Genomic DNA, 20,601 nt, shown 5'->3' on the forward strand with positions numbered 1-20,601 from the left:
TAAATTGAGAGGACTATTCGTCGAATAGAAAGGACTAGTTCGTTCATTGGCTTTGGTTTTAAGGGAGTTAAGATTATTGAAAATAGGATATATATATAAATGTGACTTATCTCGGCACTCGGGTATAAACAAATGTAGAAAACATGTAGCAGTTAATAATAGCAACGCTTGATGCGGCTAACCACTGGAACGTGGGTAGGGGACTAACAGAATTTAGAGGTTCAAGGCTTCAAGGCCATAACATGGTAGGTCGTTGAATTTGTCTTAACGTTAGCTACAACATCCTGACATAAAAAGTGGATACTAATTAATTAGTTAAAAAATCAAGGTGATCTTGATCTTCTGTTAGACAGAATTTTTTCTCGAAATTTCATATATTATCCATTTTCAGTTTTTCAAACGATTCGGCATATATTCAGTTCGGTAGAAGAAAAATATGATTATTAAGATTTTTTAATTGAAGGTAAGGAAAACCTTACGGTTGCATATACATATTAGACATTAATAAATCAAGTTATATAACAATTTTCAACTTCTGAAACCATTTTTTTTCTCCTAGTTTGCATACTTATCGACCATCGTGACTCGTGGTTCGTTCCCACGGAAAGACGTGTATGGAAAACTTGCGAATCGCGGTAGCGTCGAAGACGAAAACGAAGACGACGCGTAGGAAAAGAAAACTCGTCGCAGCAAGCGGTCCGTTTCTACGGCGCGTTTAACGCAGTATTATTATCTATCGACGCTCGGATACTCGAATATTCTAAGAAAGTAGGCCACGGCAGCGGTGGCGGTGAAACAGCTAGGCTGGAGGGGAACAAGAGGCGCGCCGCAACTGCGCCTCACCTCTCCGCACCGCGCACCAGGATTACGTCGCAGTTTATAAAGAGTCATTACGTTCCCGTGAAAGGTAGCTTTAATTTCAGTGGCATTCCAATCGTATTAACGTATATTCTCGTACATTTGTGTTCGCGGTAAACGACAATTTACTCGGAACGTTTGCTGGAACGAGGTTGTTACGCGATCGAGAGACAACGGGATCGCCGCACCGCTGGCCTGGAGTAACAAAACCCTCCACAAAATTCATCTCCCTGTTAATTATACATTATCGAACGGAACTGAGGTACTTCCCAGGATGTAGATGCGATTGTAAAACTATCCTTACCGAAAGTGTTTTACTCTGAGGAATTAGAACTTTACCACTTCATGATGGAATACGATTTTAACGCATGTTCGACAGGCACTTTTCTTGAATCAACTTACTGGTTCTCCTCATGTTTTCTTGTGAAGATAATTACCACATAAATGTGGTAATTAGTCTTGAAATTAATACAGACAATTTTTAGTTAGCATAACATGCGCAGTTTACTCAGAACAGTTCAGAGACTCCACGACTTTGTTCTGTTAAATTGTTTTCGTATTTAATAAACGATGCGCGTTGAATTTAATCAAGCATTCGAACAATGAAGGTAAGCAACGGGACAAATGGTGATGGCGAGCGTGTTAAAGAAACTAGAGTCATTTATTTACTGGAAGACACAAATGACTAATGTGGCCGGTATTAGTCATTTGTTCGTTGGTGATTGCCAGTGAAATGAGTAATTTGAGTCACGCGGTCGGATATGTGTTGAGCAAATAATGTCTCATACTCTGGGAAGTAAATAGTAAAATAGATAGTGTTAACAAAACCGATTTTTATACGGCGCTGAATCTCTTTTCAACAAATAAGAGACTCGTGTACTGTTTGTGTTCCGGTATAATGTTGGTATACAAATTTATCATTAGTAAGAGAGCGAGGTTCTCAAATCCCCTGAAGAAGTCATGTACAGTACATCGTGTGCCTCTTGATACTACGTAAACTCTGTAGAAATAATTTTTTGTACTTTTTGTACACTCTTTATATCGAATCATCTACGAGAAACGTACGAGCATCGTTGCAAGAAGGCGAGTCCCCGAGCACGACCGAATTCGTTGCTCGAGAAAACGACGACGATCGATCAAGGAGGAAACAAGGAACAGGACTCGCGGAGCCGATATCCTGCGAATCGATATACATATACATATTCTTCCGCGGGACATTCCGCGACCCAAACGGATTCGCGTTTCCATCGTTTTCATCGGCGATTACGGCGGAACGAGCACCGGCCGCTCGTCCAGCCGTTTATGGTCCGTTTCTTCGAACGTTATCCGTTTACAAGCATATTTCACTTGCCGTAAGCTAAACGATAATAACGCGGAACACCTGATTTCGAACGGCTGCCAAAAACACAGGAATTTGTGCTTTTGTAACGAAAGCTCTGCGAGAAAACTGATACACAATCGTATACAGTTACGAACAGAGTATTGCCACAGCTATTAAGCTAACTTTTAATTACGTGAGAACTGTGGACTGCGCACGGAATATTCATTAGATAACATTATACTATTGAGGTGTGAGTTACGTAATTAAAAGTTGGCTGTGCCAATATTTTCGCTTGCAGTTGAATGTATTCGAAGTAGTCTGTGGATCTTCATGCAAAATGAAAATTGTCTGCACCGGTTGCGAGGAACATGAGCCACGTAGAAACTTTACAGTTTCAACATAATGTGAATCATCCAAGAACACACGAATCTACAATAATGTTGCTATTCCACAACAAAAATATTGAAGTTTCAAAACGAAATTGAAAGTGGGTACCTGTGGTTATTGACATGAGGATTAATTTGCGGCAGCTCGTGTTTCTCATGATTGCGCAAAATCCGTAGTCTAATTATAAGAACTAGGAATCGATAATGCAAAAAAAAGCAGTGCCTAATAGGGAGGAGCCAGGGAAGCTCAGTGGACAGTTCGTTGGTTGTTCGTCGAGATTTTACGATGTTCCATATAACATTTGCCCGGCGGACACCGTGGGACGAGTTCTCATCGAATTTCATTGCAGGATTGCGGGAGACGTTCGGTACACGATGCTCGTGGAAAGGTTAAACGCTTTCCGAGTCGAGCAGAGTCGAGCAGAGTCGAACGGAGTCGAGCAGAATCAGATCGGATCGAGTCGAGCGCGTCCACGACGCGCGATAAATAAGCCTCTTTAGAATCGTTTCACTTTTGCGCCGTGAACGAGCCAAGATTACGGCGAACGAGCGTCCTTCGTCATCGCACGAGGAAAAGTTTCGAGCGACAATCGACCCCCGGACGGCTAAAACGCGTGCTAACGGGATTGAATCGGAGCGTGGTTTTCTCCAGAGAGAAAGACAGAATCAGAAGAAACACGACGGCGTGCCGTCCTCGAACGGGCCCGAATCCAAACGGGCCGGAATGGCTACTTCGGACCTGGCAGTTCGAAATTCTGCACCTTGGAACAGGTGGCCAACCCAGCTTGGACAGCTCCGACAACCCGTAGGATTCGCTCGTGAATATTAAGTCGCGAGTAATTGCCGTAAACTTTTTCTGGAATTCCGGACGACCCGAGGCCCGAAGATCTCGTGTGAGATTTATTAATACATTACATATTATACTCTTCTGAAACTGCAACTGTTATGTCAGTAACACTAGCCCATAAGCCATAAATGTGTAAAAGTAAAAATCTGGATGAACGACGAAAAAGCGTAAGACGTTAATTTCGTAAGTCGTATTCGTCGATGAGGAATACGTTCTGGATGAAGTTATTCTGCGAGTTGCATGGAGGAGGAATAAAGTCGACGCGAAAGAACGGAACGGCGATTGCTTATGACTCAACCGAATAGTTGTTCCGAGTGGAGGAACGATGGAGAAGGGGAAAGGGGGTGGGGGAAGAGGGAGCAAGGTGGAGGAGTAGTCGAAGGGCAAGACAGCCGGACAAACGGGCAACCGGCGACCGGATACCCGGTCCGGGACGGATAATGGCGGCCGGGTACGGGTACGGTTGCGGGTCCACGCTTGCCAACCGTCCCGTCAGCGTACCGGCCAGTTTGTCGGCCGGCCGGGAACGAGCCGCACGAGTTGTAGGTGTACGAGTGTTGCGCGAATTGCACGCAGAGGCGAATCCATGCAACGAAAACCAAGCCACCCTAAAACGAAATCGCAGTGAGGAGCCGAGTCGATATCGCTCCATCTCTCTGTCTCTCTTTCCCCTGCTCTCGTTCGTTTCAGACTCCATTAACGGAGCTTTTCAACATCTTGAACAAATGTTGATTTTACAAATTTCTTTGGACGAACGTTTGCACAGCTGATAATAGCCCGAGGCTTATCGGCGAAACAACAGTTTTCTCTTTTCCTCGCCGACGAAACGTCCCTTTATTTTCTCGTGTTTGCACTTTCGCGTTTCACTGGCTCGCGTCTCTCTCCTCTCCACCCTCGCCGTGTCCCCTCCCGTGTTCCTCGTCCACGTCCAGACGTATCGCGCAACTCGCTAAACCGTTTCGTCTTTATCTCGCGAGCGCGCGCGCGCGCGTCGATTCTCATTATCGTCGACGGTCTCCTAAACCGGTTTTACTTATTACGCGAGCGTTCGCTTATCTCTCGCAGATCTCTTATTACCGGCGACGGTAAGCGAGCGTTTCTTTGTGTACCCGCAATCTCCCTCCCGCACGCTCCTCCTCCTCGTTCCCTCGTGACCACCTCCTCGCGATCGTCCCTCGATCGTGAACGCTTTCCAAAGATTTTAGAAAGATCATTGTTAAAAATTGTCTACATTAATACCAAGGTACTTCTTCCTTTTCAATATTATTTCCGACGATGATGTATTGAAATAGGGACTTCAGCACTTATCCCAGAAGTTCAAAAAACATTGTTTAAAGTCTAGACCAGCAAACAAATCAATCGTAAACGTAAACGACCCAGTATGCAGACGGTGCCGATAAGAATATGCAGACGGATGGTTAAGATCAACCTCATTCCACGTTCCAAGGGTTGAAGACAAATTTACGAGGATGTAGTGGCTGATGATTTAAGACAGCTGTTGGAGGATCGATGACGGTCCTTGTCGAGAGCTTGCGAGCGTGGGAAACCAATGGGGAACGGCAAGAGAGTCTCGTGACCGCGTGATCTCTTGACCGTAGGAAATTCTTCGGATAAACGAGCTTTTCGCGTTACAACCAAGAAGGGAGCAACAAGTGTGAATCTTGTCTACCCTACGGATCGGACCGTTCTTAGCTTTCCTCCCTGCTTTCCTATACTACCACCAGCTCTGCCACTACCACCGCCTCTCGTCTCCCTTCTCCTCCCTCCTCGTGTTCACCTCGTCCTTCTTCCTCACCCTGTCCTTTGCCACCCCTCTTTCTCCCCCGGCGTGTCGTGCGCGCGATACCAGAGCTAGATTGCATCGTTTTTCGACAAACCTGTGTCTTCCACGACTAATCGTTGATCCACGGGATCAAAGCATTAGCCTACGTCCTAATTGAATGTCGGCAACAATCGGTGAAGTCGATCTGAACTCACTGTCGATTGGAGAGTGTTCTGGGAATGCATTTGGCTTAGCTCTTCTTTATACAGGACACGTTTTCTTAGGGGTGCGGTTACGCCGAATGCGGTTTTCGGTCGCATGCGACACGTGCCAGTCGTCTTCCTTATTTCAATGCGTTCTCAATGCGTCTATTGTTACCATAAACGCATTGAGAAAAATGAAGGATCGTCCGTGTTCGATCGCATGCGCAAGTTGGTCAATCGATTTTTTATCGATATCATGCAATCACGCGATCATTCTATTAGGTCGGTGCATATGAAACGTCCAATTTGCAACAGCATCGTTAAACAAACATGTAAGCACTATTGTAGAATATCATAAGTAACATTTGCATTTTAAAATCGGACATTTCTCATATGCGACAACCTAACCACATGGACGTACACGCTGTCGCAACAAACGGTACAACAGTCTTGCGATCTTTAATTCGGTCTGAGGCTTACATTTCTGATGCAATTTGCTGGTGTAAGACCTTCCTGCTTTCAAGACAGCCGCGTAATGCTATGTCCCACACGGGACGTATTTTCTCAATGCATTCGACTCGACTGCACCGAAGGATTTCTAGAAATCGACTCGACTGTTTATTCCTTTTCTAATTCCTGCTAATAGTATTATATGAATAGATAGTGGATATCATGCATTTATAAACGTATTAAAACAGTTCGAAAATACGGACGTATCATTTTCATCTTGTTGAAACGGTTAAAGAATGACAATTTTATTTAGCTTCAGGCAATTTTTATTTTGCCGAGAAGTCCGGAGTCTGTGAAACGTACTGTTCCGTGCAAGCATACTCGTTTCGATCGCCGATCTGCGAGAAACGCACGTGCGCAACGATTTTTCCGAGAAAGCGTCGCGTGTCGAGGGGTTTCGCGATTTTGGGAAACGCGGTTGATCGATCGGTGGTTTGCTAGTTTCCACGAGATCGGGAGGGAGAGGATTGATCGTACAAGCGATTCGTAGTCGTGTAAGAAATCGGACGCACGTTACCAAGCACCAGCACCAGCAACAGCAGCGCTCCGAACGCGATACCATACTCTAAAATGCTTATTCACCGATACGGAATGAATAATGCGCTGCTAGGCGAAATACGTCGAGACATAAATATTGTATCTAGAACGCTATATATTACCTGTATCGAATACATTATCTAGCTGGTTCTCTGTTCTCCGTTCTGCTAGTTCGTATCTGATTGAGATCGTTGCCATGGGAATGCGTGTACGCGATGCGATCCGATCCGATCGAACGAGAGACGACGAGACGGATTCAGTTCGACGATCGTCCTCTCTTTCTCTCTCTCTCTCTCTCTCTCTCTCTCTCTCTCTCTCTCTCTCTCTCAAACTTTCATTTTGATTTCGAAGGAACCCTCTTGTGCCAATAAAATTATCCACGACTTCGTCCTTCCAACGTGTATCGAATTGATTTACGAGTATTCAAGAAAGTAGATATCGATAGCAGTTTCGCTGTTTGTCAACGAGAATATTAAGCAAATATTAATCCATTTGCATCGTGAACTCCAACGCGTATTTTTGTGCCTCGAATGCAATTCAATTTATGACTATCCAAGAACGTAGAAATCGATAGCAGTTGCGCTGTTTGTCAACGAGAACGTTAAGCAAATTTTAACCCATTTGCATCATGAGGAAGAATGAAGTGTCCCTATCGTCAATTTCTGCTTCACTGTGTCCAGGAGAATTTCCTAGGCCAAAGAAATCTTTGCATTTCAGTAATTTGCGCGTATTTGTGTGCACTTTTTCTTGAAGAACTTGTGAGTCGAAGTAGGTATACATAAAACCGCGGTATACATCGTATTAAAACCGAACTGTAAGTGGGATAAAGAGATTTTGCTGTACTCGAATTGTCGTAAGCAAGTTTATCGCCACTTGGACAACGTCAGCGACCTGTTACCGCGTCCGGTCTCGTTTGCACGTGCGCGCATTTTTCGCTGGCGTTTCGTCGATTTTGGAATTTCGGGATCCAATTACACTTGAACGTTAGAACGATTGCACAGTAAATTGGCCGATTCTCCGGCGTTTCATTAAAATTATACGAGCCACTTTATCGAGATCTCGAGCAATTTTAGTAACAGGAGCACGAACAAGAAAGTGTGTTTCGTAACTTTCGACCGGGAACAGTTTCGTAATTTTTAGTAATTTTAAAATGAAGTCTCCGAAGTGGGCCATTTTGACCGGTTTGGTAGTTCTAGCGTTGAAGTGCACGAGAAACGTACAGCTACGTGGATTTAGACGGCGATTTCGAAGGTATTAAATCAAGTTTAACCTCGTTAAACCTCGTGCGTTCCTTGGGGTGTAAAATCTTACCCACTTTCTATTTCCAGATATTGCAAAATGTTCGATTTCTTTCTACTTATGTCATGGGATCCGATTTTCTCGAAATTGTGAAGTTGTAAAACTAATCCGTGATTGGTTGATCTGATTCTTTGGCAGCGGGGACCGGGTCTATCTTCATCCAGAGTGCCAAAATTTCTAAAATTTTGCCGATTATATGTCTTAATGATTTTAAACCTTAGCAGTCGAGGGGTGACTCAGAGTCACCACTAAAAATTAGCTCCGATTGCAAAGGGTTAATAAATTGTAAAGCATATTATGATGTTCTAAAATTCTTTTAGAGATCCTATTGTTTTCTATTCCACATATCCATGTTCGTCATAACTGCATAAAATCCACAGTCTACATATTAGTCTTCCGTCACGTGCACAATTAAGTTACTTGTTCGCTATAGGAATTTAGTGCTCGGTTCTGACGTAGGCAATATGTCGACATTCGTCCTCAAAGGATTAATTACTGTTTCAAACCTCTCGCATTTCGCGAGTCGTAAGCAAATTTGATAGATTCGATCTGGTAACGCAAATATTAATGTTCAATTTTAGACAAGTAATTCCATCGCCCACATGCATGCGGCTAACACAACGATCAATGCGGTGATCAATTCCAATAGTCGCGGTTCAATTCGTTACATTATTTACACTTATCTTCTGTTTATACGCGGTGAACGGGCGGGCTTAAAAATCCCACAAATGCATATGTGCGAGACTGCAAGAAATCTCTGTTATAATTATTTCACGCAAACGTTGCCGGCCGGATTACTGAAACTTACCCAAACCAGTGTAGTCACTTTTAATCGAGTTATAACAGACATTGCTTGCAGTCTCACGTCTGCAGTTGTGTACAGGACCTTTAAGCTCGTTCTATCCTTGTTTCTGAAGTGGCCGGCGACCAATACTAACGTACGCCGTTCCACGGACACGCAAGTACAGGCAGAATTCCCCGTAGTAGTTCGCCGATAGTTTTTCCACGAATATCACGGAACTGAACGGGCCGCCGTTGATGTGCAAAGGAAAGAGTTGTTCAAAATATCGATTTCTACAACATATCCAAAATCATTGATGGGAAGGGAGCAGGTTCTGCAGGTTTACCCGAAGCTATCCATTCGACTCGCGGCCTCGCAAGAACGCACTGGTTCTGTTGCGGATGCAATTTTTAACGGCGTCCACGTTACCCGTTCCTTTTGTCGATCGATCTCTCGAACAGGGAGACAGAGAGAGAAAGGGAGGGCGCGAGAACGAGGGAGAAAGAGAGGGCGCGAGAACGATGGAGAGAGAGAAAGAGAGAGAGAGAGACTAGCTGCTGCGACTGTGTCGGGGTGGGGCGCGAGGAAACGTAATCATTTGCAATCCCGCGTAGAACCGCTTTGAAACTCCACGAAGGAATTTATTAAAGTTTGACTAAGTCGCTTTACAAAGTTTCACCGGTGCACCGAGGCATCGTGGCATCGAGGCAGCGGAGCGGGAGCGGGAGCGGTGCACGGGCTTGCGAGAGAGCTTGCGAGGAACGAGAAGAGAAGAGACGAGACGGTGAAGAGAAGAGTAGAGAAGAGAAGAGACGAGGGCTTGGTAGGAGAAGGAGAAGAGGGCCCTGTGCCGACGGGGGTTGCGAGGGGCTTTGCGAGTGCATGGCTCCGGGGGGCTGCGAGGGGGTTGCGCGCGAGGCGCCGCGAGAGATCGGGGCTACGCCGCCGGTGGGAGAGCCGGCAGAAGCGAGGAGAAACGACGAGAAACGAGGAGAAACGAGGAGGAACGACAAGAGAGAGAGAGGAAACGGAGGGGAATCCTCTCGAAGAAGCGGGACGAGCACTGCCGAAGGTGGCGAAGGTGGAGGTTCGAGAATGAGAACCGTGGCGGGGGAACCGAACGGGTGATGGGAGCAGCGGGGGTGGTGGGAAGGGGGTGGGCAAAGACGGGAAACGAAAGGAGGAGAAGGAGGAGGTGGGGGTGGAGGCGAGGGTAGAAGAGGCATTGGCGTACGCGAAACGACGAAACGGCGAAGGGAGGCGAACGAGGTGAAGCGGCCGAGGATGGAGGGACGGACGCGGATAGACGGGACGTTGTGTAGCGGGTGGTGGGTGACGGGTGATGGGTGGTGGGTGGTGGGTGGCAGGTGACGGGCGCAGGGCGGAGGGCGAATATAGCGGAGGGTGAAGGGCGGAGGGTGGCCGAGTGGTTCGCGGTGGAGAGAGGCTCCGGGTAGGAGGAGCGCGGAACGAGGTACGGGGCAAGGGGGGAACGGGGAGAATGAGGAACCCGAGAGGAAGGGGCAAAGTTACTTTCCCAGAGAAATAAAAGTTAATGGAGTTCCCTACCTCCTCGCCCCTCGTACTTCCATCGTCTTTTTCTTCTCTCCATCTCTTCGCCCCGTCGTACAACTTTCACGAAAGTTATTATATCTTAATTTACTATTGAGCATTATCTGAAATTTCTCCTACGTTTCCGTTTCAATGCGATAGGATGCGTCAGGAGGTACAAAGAAACGCTATATCCATCGAGGCCGAAACACCACGGCCTTCCTTCCTTCCTTCCTTCCTTCCTTCCTTCCTTCCTTCCTACCTTCGTTATCTTTTCTATGTATATGCGGGCCTCGACGTAACCAGCGCTGATAGATCGAAAGCCCTTTTCGATGCGATTACTTCTCTTTCGACTCTCTGTGTTTGCCACTATCCGAAACGGAGGTCGTAAATCTCTGATACGAATTAATATCGGAACTTCGAATCTACACACACCTCCGAGGTTTCACGGTGAAAAGATAATTAAAATGTGTTCGTAGCGTAGCAACCTGGTTAATTGATAATGCGCATAATAACTTAACCCCTTGAGAATGAATATATTCGGTGTGATTGATTATACAAAACCCTCGATAATCTGATTGATTATTGACGATACGTTAATACCGATATTGAACGTTAAGAACAGCATTTTCGAGGGGAAAGCAGTGGATCGTTTATGAGAATCGCGGATGGTGTCATAAACGAAGCGCAAACGCACTCCGGAGTCTCGAATGCGCGAGCGACGGTTTCGTTTTGTGTAATATCAAGATCATAAGCTGGAGAATTCTAAGATACCTTAACCCTTCAAAGACATATTACAATAATCTCTTGATGATTAGGACTTTTTGATACTTTCCCTAGAGCTATCTTCAAATCCTAGAAAACGAACAATCATCATTTTTGTCATAAAATCCGCAGTCTAGTAATCAATTTTGAGATATTTCCGTTATTACGAGGGTCCGAAGGGTTAGTATAATAGTTGGTGGTCCTAATTGCGTACCAATGAAGAACGAGGAGTCACGGTGGCCGAGAAAACGTGCGAATTTTCGGGTTTCCTCGGGCGTGTACGCGAGGGCAGCGGCGAACCGCATGGCCAGGTGTGACCCGAGCTACCTGCGTTCATAGTAAGGCCACGTGTTTCGGATTACCATCGAGTAATTCGGGAACGAATTGAAGTACATATTGACCAGAAAATGAATTATTTGGTCAGTGAAAAAGTTCGTGCCCGATTTCTCGTATTAAAGTGTAACAAGACTAGAGAGTTAACGTTCCATCCGGAGACAACAAATATTAATCTTCTTCTCGATTCGACAAGCAATTGCTCTGCTTTCGAGCGTCGCAATATCCATATCAGTGTAAACCGTGTTTACGTAAAATTGTTACGTCCATTCTATTAATCTCGTTTCACGTCCTTCCGGGGGGGATTAATAATTGAAAAGACACCCAGTTAAAAGGTTAATAATGCACAATTGACCGGCTTTTGGCGATTCCGGTCTCCAGCTGGCTACGTAACGCTGCAACCTCGCTGGACACACAGTCCCGATATCTCTCGCGCGCTTGCGATGAATAAGACCTATTCTATAATACTTGACTGTACTTTTAGCCTCGTCTTTGTACTACGCGCACACACACGGAGACCGACACAAGCACACATCTTTTGCACGTACGCGATATACAGGTACAAGGAATGGCGCACGTACGCTGATATATAACGTATAATAGTATAGATGTAAATATGTATATGCGTCTACACCGATCGCTCCGCTCCGCTCCATTCCATTCCATTCCATTCCATTCCATTCCACTCCACTCCACTCTCCCTCATTTTCTTTGGCCGTTTCCCACCTCCTTCTTTTTTTTTCATTCCCGTTCCCATTTCATATTCCCGGTTCCGTCCTCTTTCCTCTTTCCCCGTTTCCCGTTCACCTCCCCCCGTTGCGTCTCGTCTCGGGGCGGCGCGGCGCGGCGTTCCGTCTCCCGAGTCACCCCCTTCCCGCGCTTTGATTTACAGCCATAAGTTGTAATATTTGCGCCACTATTGTATGGTAATACGCGTAGCAAAAAATATGTTAATGGTTGCCATAAAGAAGATATACAGCGGTACATATGTATTCTATTTCGCGGTATGTACTTCGCGGACGTGGACCCGGAGGCTCGCCCCCCCCCTCTCTTCTCCTTCTCTTCTCTTCACGAGCTTCTCGACTTTTTCGTTCGCGGGCTCTCGTCTTTTCGACTTTCGGGGCCACCATTTTGCTGCCGTCGTTCGAATTCGCGCGTGGTTGCTCTACGAATCGCGACGGCGAAACGAACCCGAACGATTACAGGCTTTCTCAGGCTCCGTTCGAAACCGGGCAGCCCTCGAAGAGACACCGGGGATCGACGAGCGAGAAGAACGATGGTCAATCTCCTCGTAGATCAAATCCAATTTTCTCGGATATCGACTGCCCCGTTATATCCACGGCCTTTTCTCTCCTCTCGTAGCCGGCTATCGCTGCCCGTTGATAGCAATACCGAACCATCGATGGAAATGCCGGTATTCGAACACTGCGACCGTATCGTTCGTAAAGGTATCGGAACCACCTCTCGTCTTTCCTCCTCGATCCCTACCCTTTTCCGACAACCTCCTTCCTCCCCTCCCCCGTTACACCCTCACCCAGTTCCCTCCTCTGTCTTCCATAACTCGAACAATTCCAATAGTCGTTAATCTGTCGGAAACTTTTGGAAAACTTGCCGTTATTGCAGGTACAGGGGCGGGACTATGCAAGTCGGATCAGCGGAAAAGTAAAAAGCGAGCAAAGACGAGAGAGAGAGAGAGAGGAGAAACCGACGGGGAGAAGGGAGAAATGGATGAGGTGATCGGCGGGTACCGGCGAAGAAGAACCATAGTCGGTGGTGCTCTGCTCGCGGAGAGAGGGCTGCTACGGGGGTGGCGAGACGCAACGGGGGAACCAAGCCCTCGCAGGGTAGATTCCGCGCGGAGATGCGACTCGAGAAAGAGAGAGAGAGAGCGAGAGAGAGAGTCGGCGGAGAATACGGGGGAAAATACGAAGGGTGGGAACCGGTGTGCCGAGGTAAGTTAAATAAACTTGTTTAGTTTCGCGGAAACTTCTGCCCGGCCATTGTATTCGACTGCCTCGCTGCAGAGTTCGCACCAAAACTTTCGAATACGAACGAACTCGGTTCTCCGTTACGCTTTATTCGCTTGTTTTGCCAAGTCGCTACCTTACGGGTACCTACCCGCTCTCTCTTTCTCTCTATGTGTATATTCTCTCCTCTATCGACGCACCTTTCCGTCCAGCTCTGCTTCGGCGATCTTCGCTGTCGATCGAGTCGGCGAATCGATACAGAAACGTTTCTCGAACGACTCTATGCTTCCCGTCGGCAGAGTCCGTAACCCGTTTCACGAGTCCCTCGACTACTATGCTTCCAGCCACCGTACAAAGCTTGACACGATTGGTCCCAAATATTGGTCCCAAAATATCAGAAACACTATTCTAATTTTCTTATTTTAGTCGATGGAAAAATTAGTACTAATATTTTGCTATAATCAGTTAACCCTTCGAGGACGAATGCAAATTGGCAACATCAGGTTCGTGCTGCAAAGGCTCGTCCACAAAGGGCTAAATTGTTCGTTCGCAACTTGATCTGCAAAATGAAAAATGGTCCTTTAAAAGCTAATATTGGCGAAGTAATTTGAACACGCTATAGCAATCGAACACAGTGCAGGGATTGACCTTCTCCACTGAACCGACGAGTGTAGCTGATCACGAGCTTTCCATGCCAAATAACGACGAGCTGCCAGTCGGCAACTATCGAGGACCGAAGCGTTTAATAATAACCAATTGTTCGGCGAACAAAACTGCCGAGTTTCTCTGTTAGTGACTGTCCTATAAAATTCCGAAAAATGGAACTTTGTGCCTAGGCGCATTATTGCTTCTGCAAGCGAATTGCAGCGCAATGGGTTGAGGACGGTCTTCCATGCACGGACACATATACATAGAAAGAAGCCCTCGCGCGTGGCTTTCGTCTGTCATCTTTGTGAACGATACGCTGCTACAGTGGCTCGTTTGTTGTTTTCTCATTGAAAGCCGTGTACATTATATGCTTATATATGTGTACGCCACGGCGACGTTTTTTAACATTTTTAATACAGGGGCGTATAAAAATGTTACAACGTCGTTTACCCACAGACTCGCGGAGTGCCTCGGCGTACCTCCACCGCGATCTCGCTGTAGCTAAAAGGTTGTATTATGCGGATAGTTGTGCTGTAATATAATTATTAGACTACGTATTTCGCGTTTACGACGTAGCGCGAGGTTGAAAATGACGCAGAGGAGTTCCGGAACGTCGATGCATCGTTCCCGAGTTATTAAATCGATGAAATATCGGTTCTTCGAATTGATTTTGCAAATTCACAATTTGATTAGTGGAACGCGGTTCTTATGCATTTACGAGAAAATTGAGTAGAGGAAATTTCAAATAGTGACAAGCTAAAAGAATTGAAGCATAACGATACATTATTTTCTAATCTATCGGTTTACCAGTTACAAAGTCTTTTCAGACAGTGTGCCATCAATTATGAGACCGCTGTGTAGTCTAACAATTTTCACAACACAGAGCGAAGCTGTACAAAATACAAACGACGTTATCCTAATCTCGGTGTTCCTGTTCGAGTAGGGTGCGCGTTAAGCGTGAGCACAGCTAATTAGGGGCGCTATGCGCAGAACGGGCGAGACAGGGTACCATTTAGGGTTACGGATTCTGATGACGGAGGGGAATAAAGCTCGGAGTCAATCGCGATCGAGAGATCGTCTTGGTCTTTCTACCTCATCGAGTCACGAAAACCGAATTCAACTTCGACTTGGATTTTGGCTTCGACTTGGAATCGGATCGGGAACGAAATCGGACAAAGTGCCCTCGTCGCTAGTGTGGCAGCGGACCGAATGGCTTATTGATTTAACGAGAAAGAGAGAGATAGACAGCCACGGGTAGAGTGAGGAGGAAAGGAGGAGAGGAAAAGAGCGAGAGAGAGAAAGAGAGAGAGAAGCGGAAGAGAAACAGGAGGAAACCGAGCACGGGGAAGCTCGGCGAGGTTCGAGGCAGTTAGGGGGGAGGTTGGGGGTGGTTGGAGGCGGTCGGGGGTGGTCGTGGGGTCGCGAGCAGGAGATCGAGGGAGGCACGGGGGGGTGGGGAGGTTAGAGGCAAGTCTGGGAGAGGGTACAGAGAGGAGATGAGTAACGCGGAATAGGCTAGGCGAAGGGGAGGGCTCGCGAGTTCGCTGGCTCGCGAGGTCGCCAGCGATGGATGGAGTAGGGTAACGCGAGGTAAGGTAGGGTAAGATAGGGTCGGGGGCCGGAGAACAAGGGAAGCGGTTGCCAATAAGGGGTCGCGTCGAGCAGAGCAGAGCAGAGCAGAGCAGAACAGAGCCATGCCACGACAACCCACGCCTGCCACGCCGGCAAACAGACCCACCGAAAACGACGAATGCCATGAAAACGACCAACAGCGCCAAACATAGAGTTGTCATTGTTAACATGTTGACTGCCGTGGTGGTCTCAGTGACCGGCGCTGTTGCTTTACTTAAGAACGATTGTCATAATATTAGTATGTATATGTTTGTCATAATATAGATCTCTAAATCTTTGGACACTGTACGGATCACAAGGTGTTAAGTAGACACAACACGCGTTGATCTCGAAGAGGAGACACTAAATGCGATTATACGATCAAACCAGCTTACCTATCTGTTCTATCATAATTGTACGAGGCCGTCAACCCTCGCCTATGTATTCCCGAGTTCCCTGAACTCGGAGACTCACCCCATAGGTTGCGGCGATACTTATGAGAATAACGTAGGGACTCGGCCCACAGGAAATCTAACGATTGAATTCGTGCCGATAACTATTGATTGCGTCATTCTTGAAAGTACACTGGGTTCTCGCTCATCAAACTCCCGATTAAATGTCCGTTCATTACGCAAACCTCGTTCGTTTATCTGTATAAACTGATCGTGTCGTCTGTTTAATACTGGGAGAGTTGTTAGAAAAACTTTACCTCTGAAATCGCGGTCCCGTATCCGCGCAGCGAGCAATTTTGAAGGATCCGTTGCGTGCTCGAATATTTGTCGGTGCACCGCGACGTCCGCAAAGTAGCGTATTCGATTGGTCATTGGCCGATCAACAAGTGGCTCATGATTTTGTCAGTGGCTTTGCGACCCTGGCCCGTTGGCCGACCCGTCGACCCGTGGAACCGTAGAGCCGACCAACGGTGCGGCGCGGTGCGTCCGTGCGTCCGTCTGTCCACCTCCGGTTATACCCGCTACCCCGTTACCCGTTATCCGTTACCCGTTACCCGCCTGCGGTCTACCGCTGAAACACTCGCGTCGGTACGTTCCCCGCTTCTGCGACTCTCGCCCCGAGCGCATTATCCGTTCATAGCGTTTCATACCGTCTCGCAGTTCATCGGTTTCCCAATCTCGCAGAACCGTGAAACAGGAATCACGAATTCGTCGCGATTTACCCGCGAAACGAGGAAATACCTAATTCCAGGTGTCCAGTCGAGATTCCCATTCCTCGGACCTTCCGTTTGAGCATTATGCGCTCATAGGGTATTACGCGATGAAGGCTCACTCACAGGTGCGTCACAGGTTCTACATTAGTGAAGATTTACCATCATTTTCCATCAGAATTGCCTGTATCGCATATCTTTATCATAAAGGCAGCAATACTTGGCGATTTTCATCCAGAAAACGGGTTTCGCGCCGCTCCGTGTGTCCGATCCAGTTCCCCGCTTCGGCGATTCTTCCCTCGCGTGGCCGATTTATACTATCCGCACCGATCAGACATTCTTTAACCCTTATGTGGATAACCGGGTACCTGGTCAACCACTTTCAGTTTCTTTTTATAACTTTGACACGAGCCAGATAGATATTTGATTCTTGTTTTAATAATTTTAACAAGTTGAACATAATACATCGGTGTCCTTAAATCATTTTAATCTGTGTTTTTAAAATGTAGCTGCTCATTGTTGCTATAAACGCGTAAAATCCGCAGTCTAATTATTATACCAAAACGGAACCGTGCGTCTGTGCGGGTAGTAAAAATCGACCTTTATCTGATCGTATCGTTCCGCGGTATCTCGCGGTTCATCCGTTTCCCAATCTCGTCGGATCGGGAACAAAAATGACCCGCGAATTCGTCGATCGACGCACCTAACCATCGAGAAACAATCTAGAGATCGTCCCTTCGCGAGTTATTCGTAGGGTTTAACACTAGAGACTTTTCTGTCTCGACCCTGTGAGTTTTTCGATTCTGCGAGTCTCTCGGTTCTGCGACGTGTTCCTCGGGAATCGCCTACACGTTCGTCCGTGCGGCGCGCGCGGCACACTTTCTCCGCGAAACGGCTTATCTACGCACGAAAGAGAAAGCAAACGCAATCTTTCAGCGACCAGCACGTTCCCACTCTTGCTTCTCTTCGCTCGCTCGCCGCGACCCTCGTTGTCTACAGCGGCGAAAAAGTACCAAGAGAAAAGAAAGAAAGAGAGAGAGAGAGAGAAGCGAGAAGGATTAGACGCGAGCGAAGATGGGGAAAGTTTCTAGCCTGGCGAACCGAGCCGAACGGCGATAATCGAATTCAATTATACAAGGTGTTTTATAAATGCACGTCAACCGTTCGTTTCCAAACGTTCCGATCCGAGTTCGTTCGTTGTTTCGCGAATATCTGTTTGTCTGGCGGCGCGTATCTACGTAGCAACGCGCATTCATACGCCTTTCGTTTCGATTCAATCGCGAACCAGAAGATGAAACGCGCAGGGGAGTGGAAATAAAAGGGTGCTTACGCGATTCTGGATCGTTCTCCGGCGTCTCGATCCGCGGATACCTGTTTGTCTGGCCACGCGTTTCTACGTAGCAACGCGTTCGTCGCACGTCTCTCGTTCCGATTCGGGTAGACGAGCAAAGCTAGCAGGCGAAACACACGCGCGGGGATATAAAAACAAAAGGGTGCATTCCGTGTTCCGGTACACGTTGGACACCTCGTCGGACGATTACCGAAACGCGAAGATCGTCGCGCGATCGGTAAACAGCGAGGAGACAACCAACAACAGGCCGGAAGGTTACGGTTCAGCCGTAGCGATACGCCGACCTTGAAATCGTACTCTCTCTCTCTCTCTCTCTCTCTCCTGTAACTGTCTCTCTCTCTCGCTCCCTCTCTCTTTCCGTGTAACCTAGAACCGCTCTCTCTGGTCGTATAGTAATTTCCAGCGAGCAAAGAGCTATTACATAGGAGACATGGGATATTCACGGCGCGTTCTCGTTCGCGAGGAGAGGCACGCTCGGTCTCGAAATGAAAGACTAACCTTGTAAGAGAATTGGTCGAACATTCTGCAGACGTCGACATCGTTGCCAAGGATCGTGTAACCGGAATCCATGCTGTCCCGGCGCTTCTTCTCGCTGCCTGGAACGAGGCTTCCGTCAATGAAAATCGCCCGCGGAAACGCGCTTCGACTCTCGCGACGAGCCAGTACCGAACAAACTGATCGCGATTGCACCGACGATGCCGTCGCTCATCTTCTCGCGACTTCTGCGGCCGGCACCGGCTCTCGGACAGCTTACACCTCTCTGCTCTCCGGTCTCTGGTCACTGGTCTCTGGCCTCTGCTCTTGCTACCCTCTTCGCACCTGGTCTTCCGCCGGCTTGTCCCGCTCGCGAGAGTTATCGTCGCCTCGAGATGCACCTAACGAAACCCGGCCACCACGAGACTCTCACGACCGCGTACGAATCACGACGCACGATCGACGATCTTTATCGGATCGTCGATCGATACTGACGTCGAACTGTAACGGCTCTAAATGTTATGCTCTCGATCCCGATACCGCAAATCGTAATCCCGAGTCAACGAAGCTACTCTCGTACGAAAAAAAAAAAACGAACCACTCTCGCGACAGGCAAGTATACAATCGCTCTGTACTCGTCGATTATACCGCGTCGACGATTCCTCGTCCGTCGAGCACGTCGCAAACGTATTGCCGTTTCCTCCGTGGAAGCGTAGCGCGACGGAAAATGTTCAACCGTATCATCGTGTCGCGCGTTCAAACTTTCCCTTGTGGATTTCACGAGAGTCACGAATCTCTCTCCCGAAAGGTTCGTGTGTCCACCGGGGGCCGTGTCGTCGATCGATTCTCGGCTGCGTTCACGCACGACGTATCTCCTCGTGCAGGCTCATCACTGGCGAACGACGACGTGGCGAGAGAGTACGTACGCTTACGCTTATCGTGTGTGTTGCGTCAGGTTATCGGCGTTCGTGCCAGCTCGACGATCCTCGGAGCGAGCACCGAGAGTCACCGAGAGATCGCACAAACCACGGTGGCGCGGGGACCGGTTCCCTCGAGAGGAAACGGGCAGAAGCGGGCCGAAAGAGAGAGAGAGACCCGAACCACGTGGACGAATCGCGTTTTATCGTAATCGTCCGCGGTCGTCGCCACCGCACGAGCGCAATTCCATTTCCTTCTAACCAGCTAGCACCGACTGCGATCGCGAACTGCGCACCGGTACCGGTACCGGCAACGGCAACATCGACGCTGAGAGCGAAAGCAACCAAGTTATTCGTGACGTTGGTGGTGGTGGTGGTGATGCCTCCTCTGCCTCTTCTGCCTCTCTGCCTCTCTGCCTCTCTACCACCTCTGCCACCGCCGCCACCGACGCCGTTTCCACCTCCACCTACAACTCCAGCTTTTACTCCGCTGTCCGTGCCACCATCGCCACCATCGCCACCACACAGCCGCGCCGTCTACGTCAACGTCGGACGCGTGCTCTGTCAATGCTAGTGGTTGTTGCAGCAACGCGAAAGGTGGGGTAAAGACGATGCAGCCCGGCAAAGATGGAGATGACGGTGACTGTAACACGATGGTAACGATGACGTTCTCCGAACCTCCTCTTTTCTCTGCGCTTCCTCTTTCTGCTATGTACCTTTAGATCTTCGAAGCTGCACGCTGCCTTTCCCAACTAGAGGAGGTCACTCGAATTTAGACGACTATCTAGTTTAGCAGCTTTAGGACCGGCGGGACCAATATCGGCTCATATTGCCACGAGACATTGCTGTTCGGCACTTTTAAACCTAATTTACCAATCAGGAGTTAAGGAGGTGTTCCCGTTTCCTACGATCCAAAAATCAATTTCATTTTATTCTCTTCGAAAAGATCGATTTTTAAAGACGATGCAGCTCGGCAAAGATGGAGATGACGGTGACTGTAACACGATGGTAACGATGACGTTTTCCGAACCTCCTCAATTCTCGAGGCTTCCTCTTTCTGCTACCTCTAGGTCACTCGAATTTAGACGACTATCTAGTTTAACAGCTTTAGAGCTGACGGGACCAATATCGACTCATATTACCACGAAACATTGTTGTTCGGCACTTTTAAATCTAATTTACCAATCAGAAGTTAAGGAGGTTTTCTCGTTTCCTACGATTCAAAAATCAATGTCATTCCATTCTCTTCGAAAAGATCGATTTTTCGGAAATTACAGTATGGTCTTTCTAGGATTTGATGTTCTCAGGACTTTTATGC

The 20,601-nt window shown here is 47.7% G+C and overlaps 2 protein-coding genes across 7 annotated transcripts in view; one reads left to right on the forward strand and one right to left on the reverse strand.

Annotated features, from left to right (window-relative positions):
- Positions 1-18,699, reverse strand: part of LOC143214383 (TOX high mobility group box family member 4-B) — a 32,458-nt gene extending 13,759 nt beyond the window's left edge. For 3 of the 5 annotated variants that reach the window (XM_076435394.1, XM_076435392.1, XM_076435391.1), the window contains exons 1-2: positions 18,559-18,699; positions 18,391-18,488 (exon numbers count right to left, since the gene is read on the reverse strand). In XM_076435394.1, coding sequence (XP_076291509.1) covers positions 18,391-18,488; positions 18,559-18,601 — 141 coding nt within the window. In that variant the 5' untranslated portion in view covers positions 18,602-18,699. The remainder of the gene's footprint in view (positions 1-18,390; positions 18,489-18,558) is intronic. The other 2 variants (XM_076435396.1, XM_076435393.1) reach the window with 1 other exon arrangement.
- LOC143214409 (uncharacterized) overlaps positions 1-20,601 on the forward strand; it is a 40,105-nt gene that overhangs the window by 4,034 nt on the left and 15,470 nt on the right. The window contains exon 2 of one of the 2 annotated variants that reach the window (XM_076435440.1): positions 12,777-13,105. In XM_076435440.1, the coding sequence (XP_076291555.1) occupies positions 12,878-13,105 (228 nt within the window). In that variant the 5' untranslated portion in view covers positions 12,777-12,877. Of the gene's footprint in view, positions 1-10,122; positions 13,106-20,601 lie in introns of those variants that run through there. The other variant, XM_076435441.1, reaches the window with a different exon arrangement.

The sequence above is a fragment of the Lasioglossum baleicum genome, chromosome 12 (assembly GCF_051020765.1).
Source record: "Lasioglossum baleicum chromosome 12, iyLasBale1, whole genome shotgun sequence".
Classification (NCBI taxonomy): Eukaryota; Metazoa; Arthropoda; class Insecta; order Hymenoptera; family Halictidae; genus Lasioglossum; species Lasioglossum baleicum.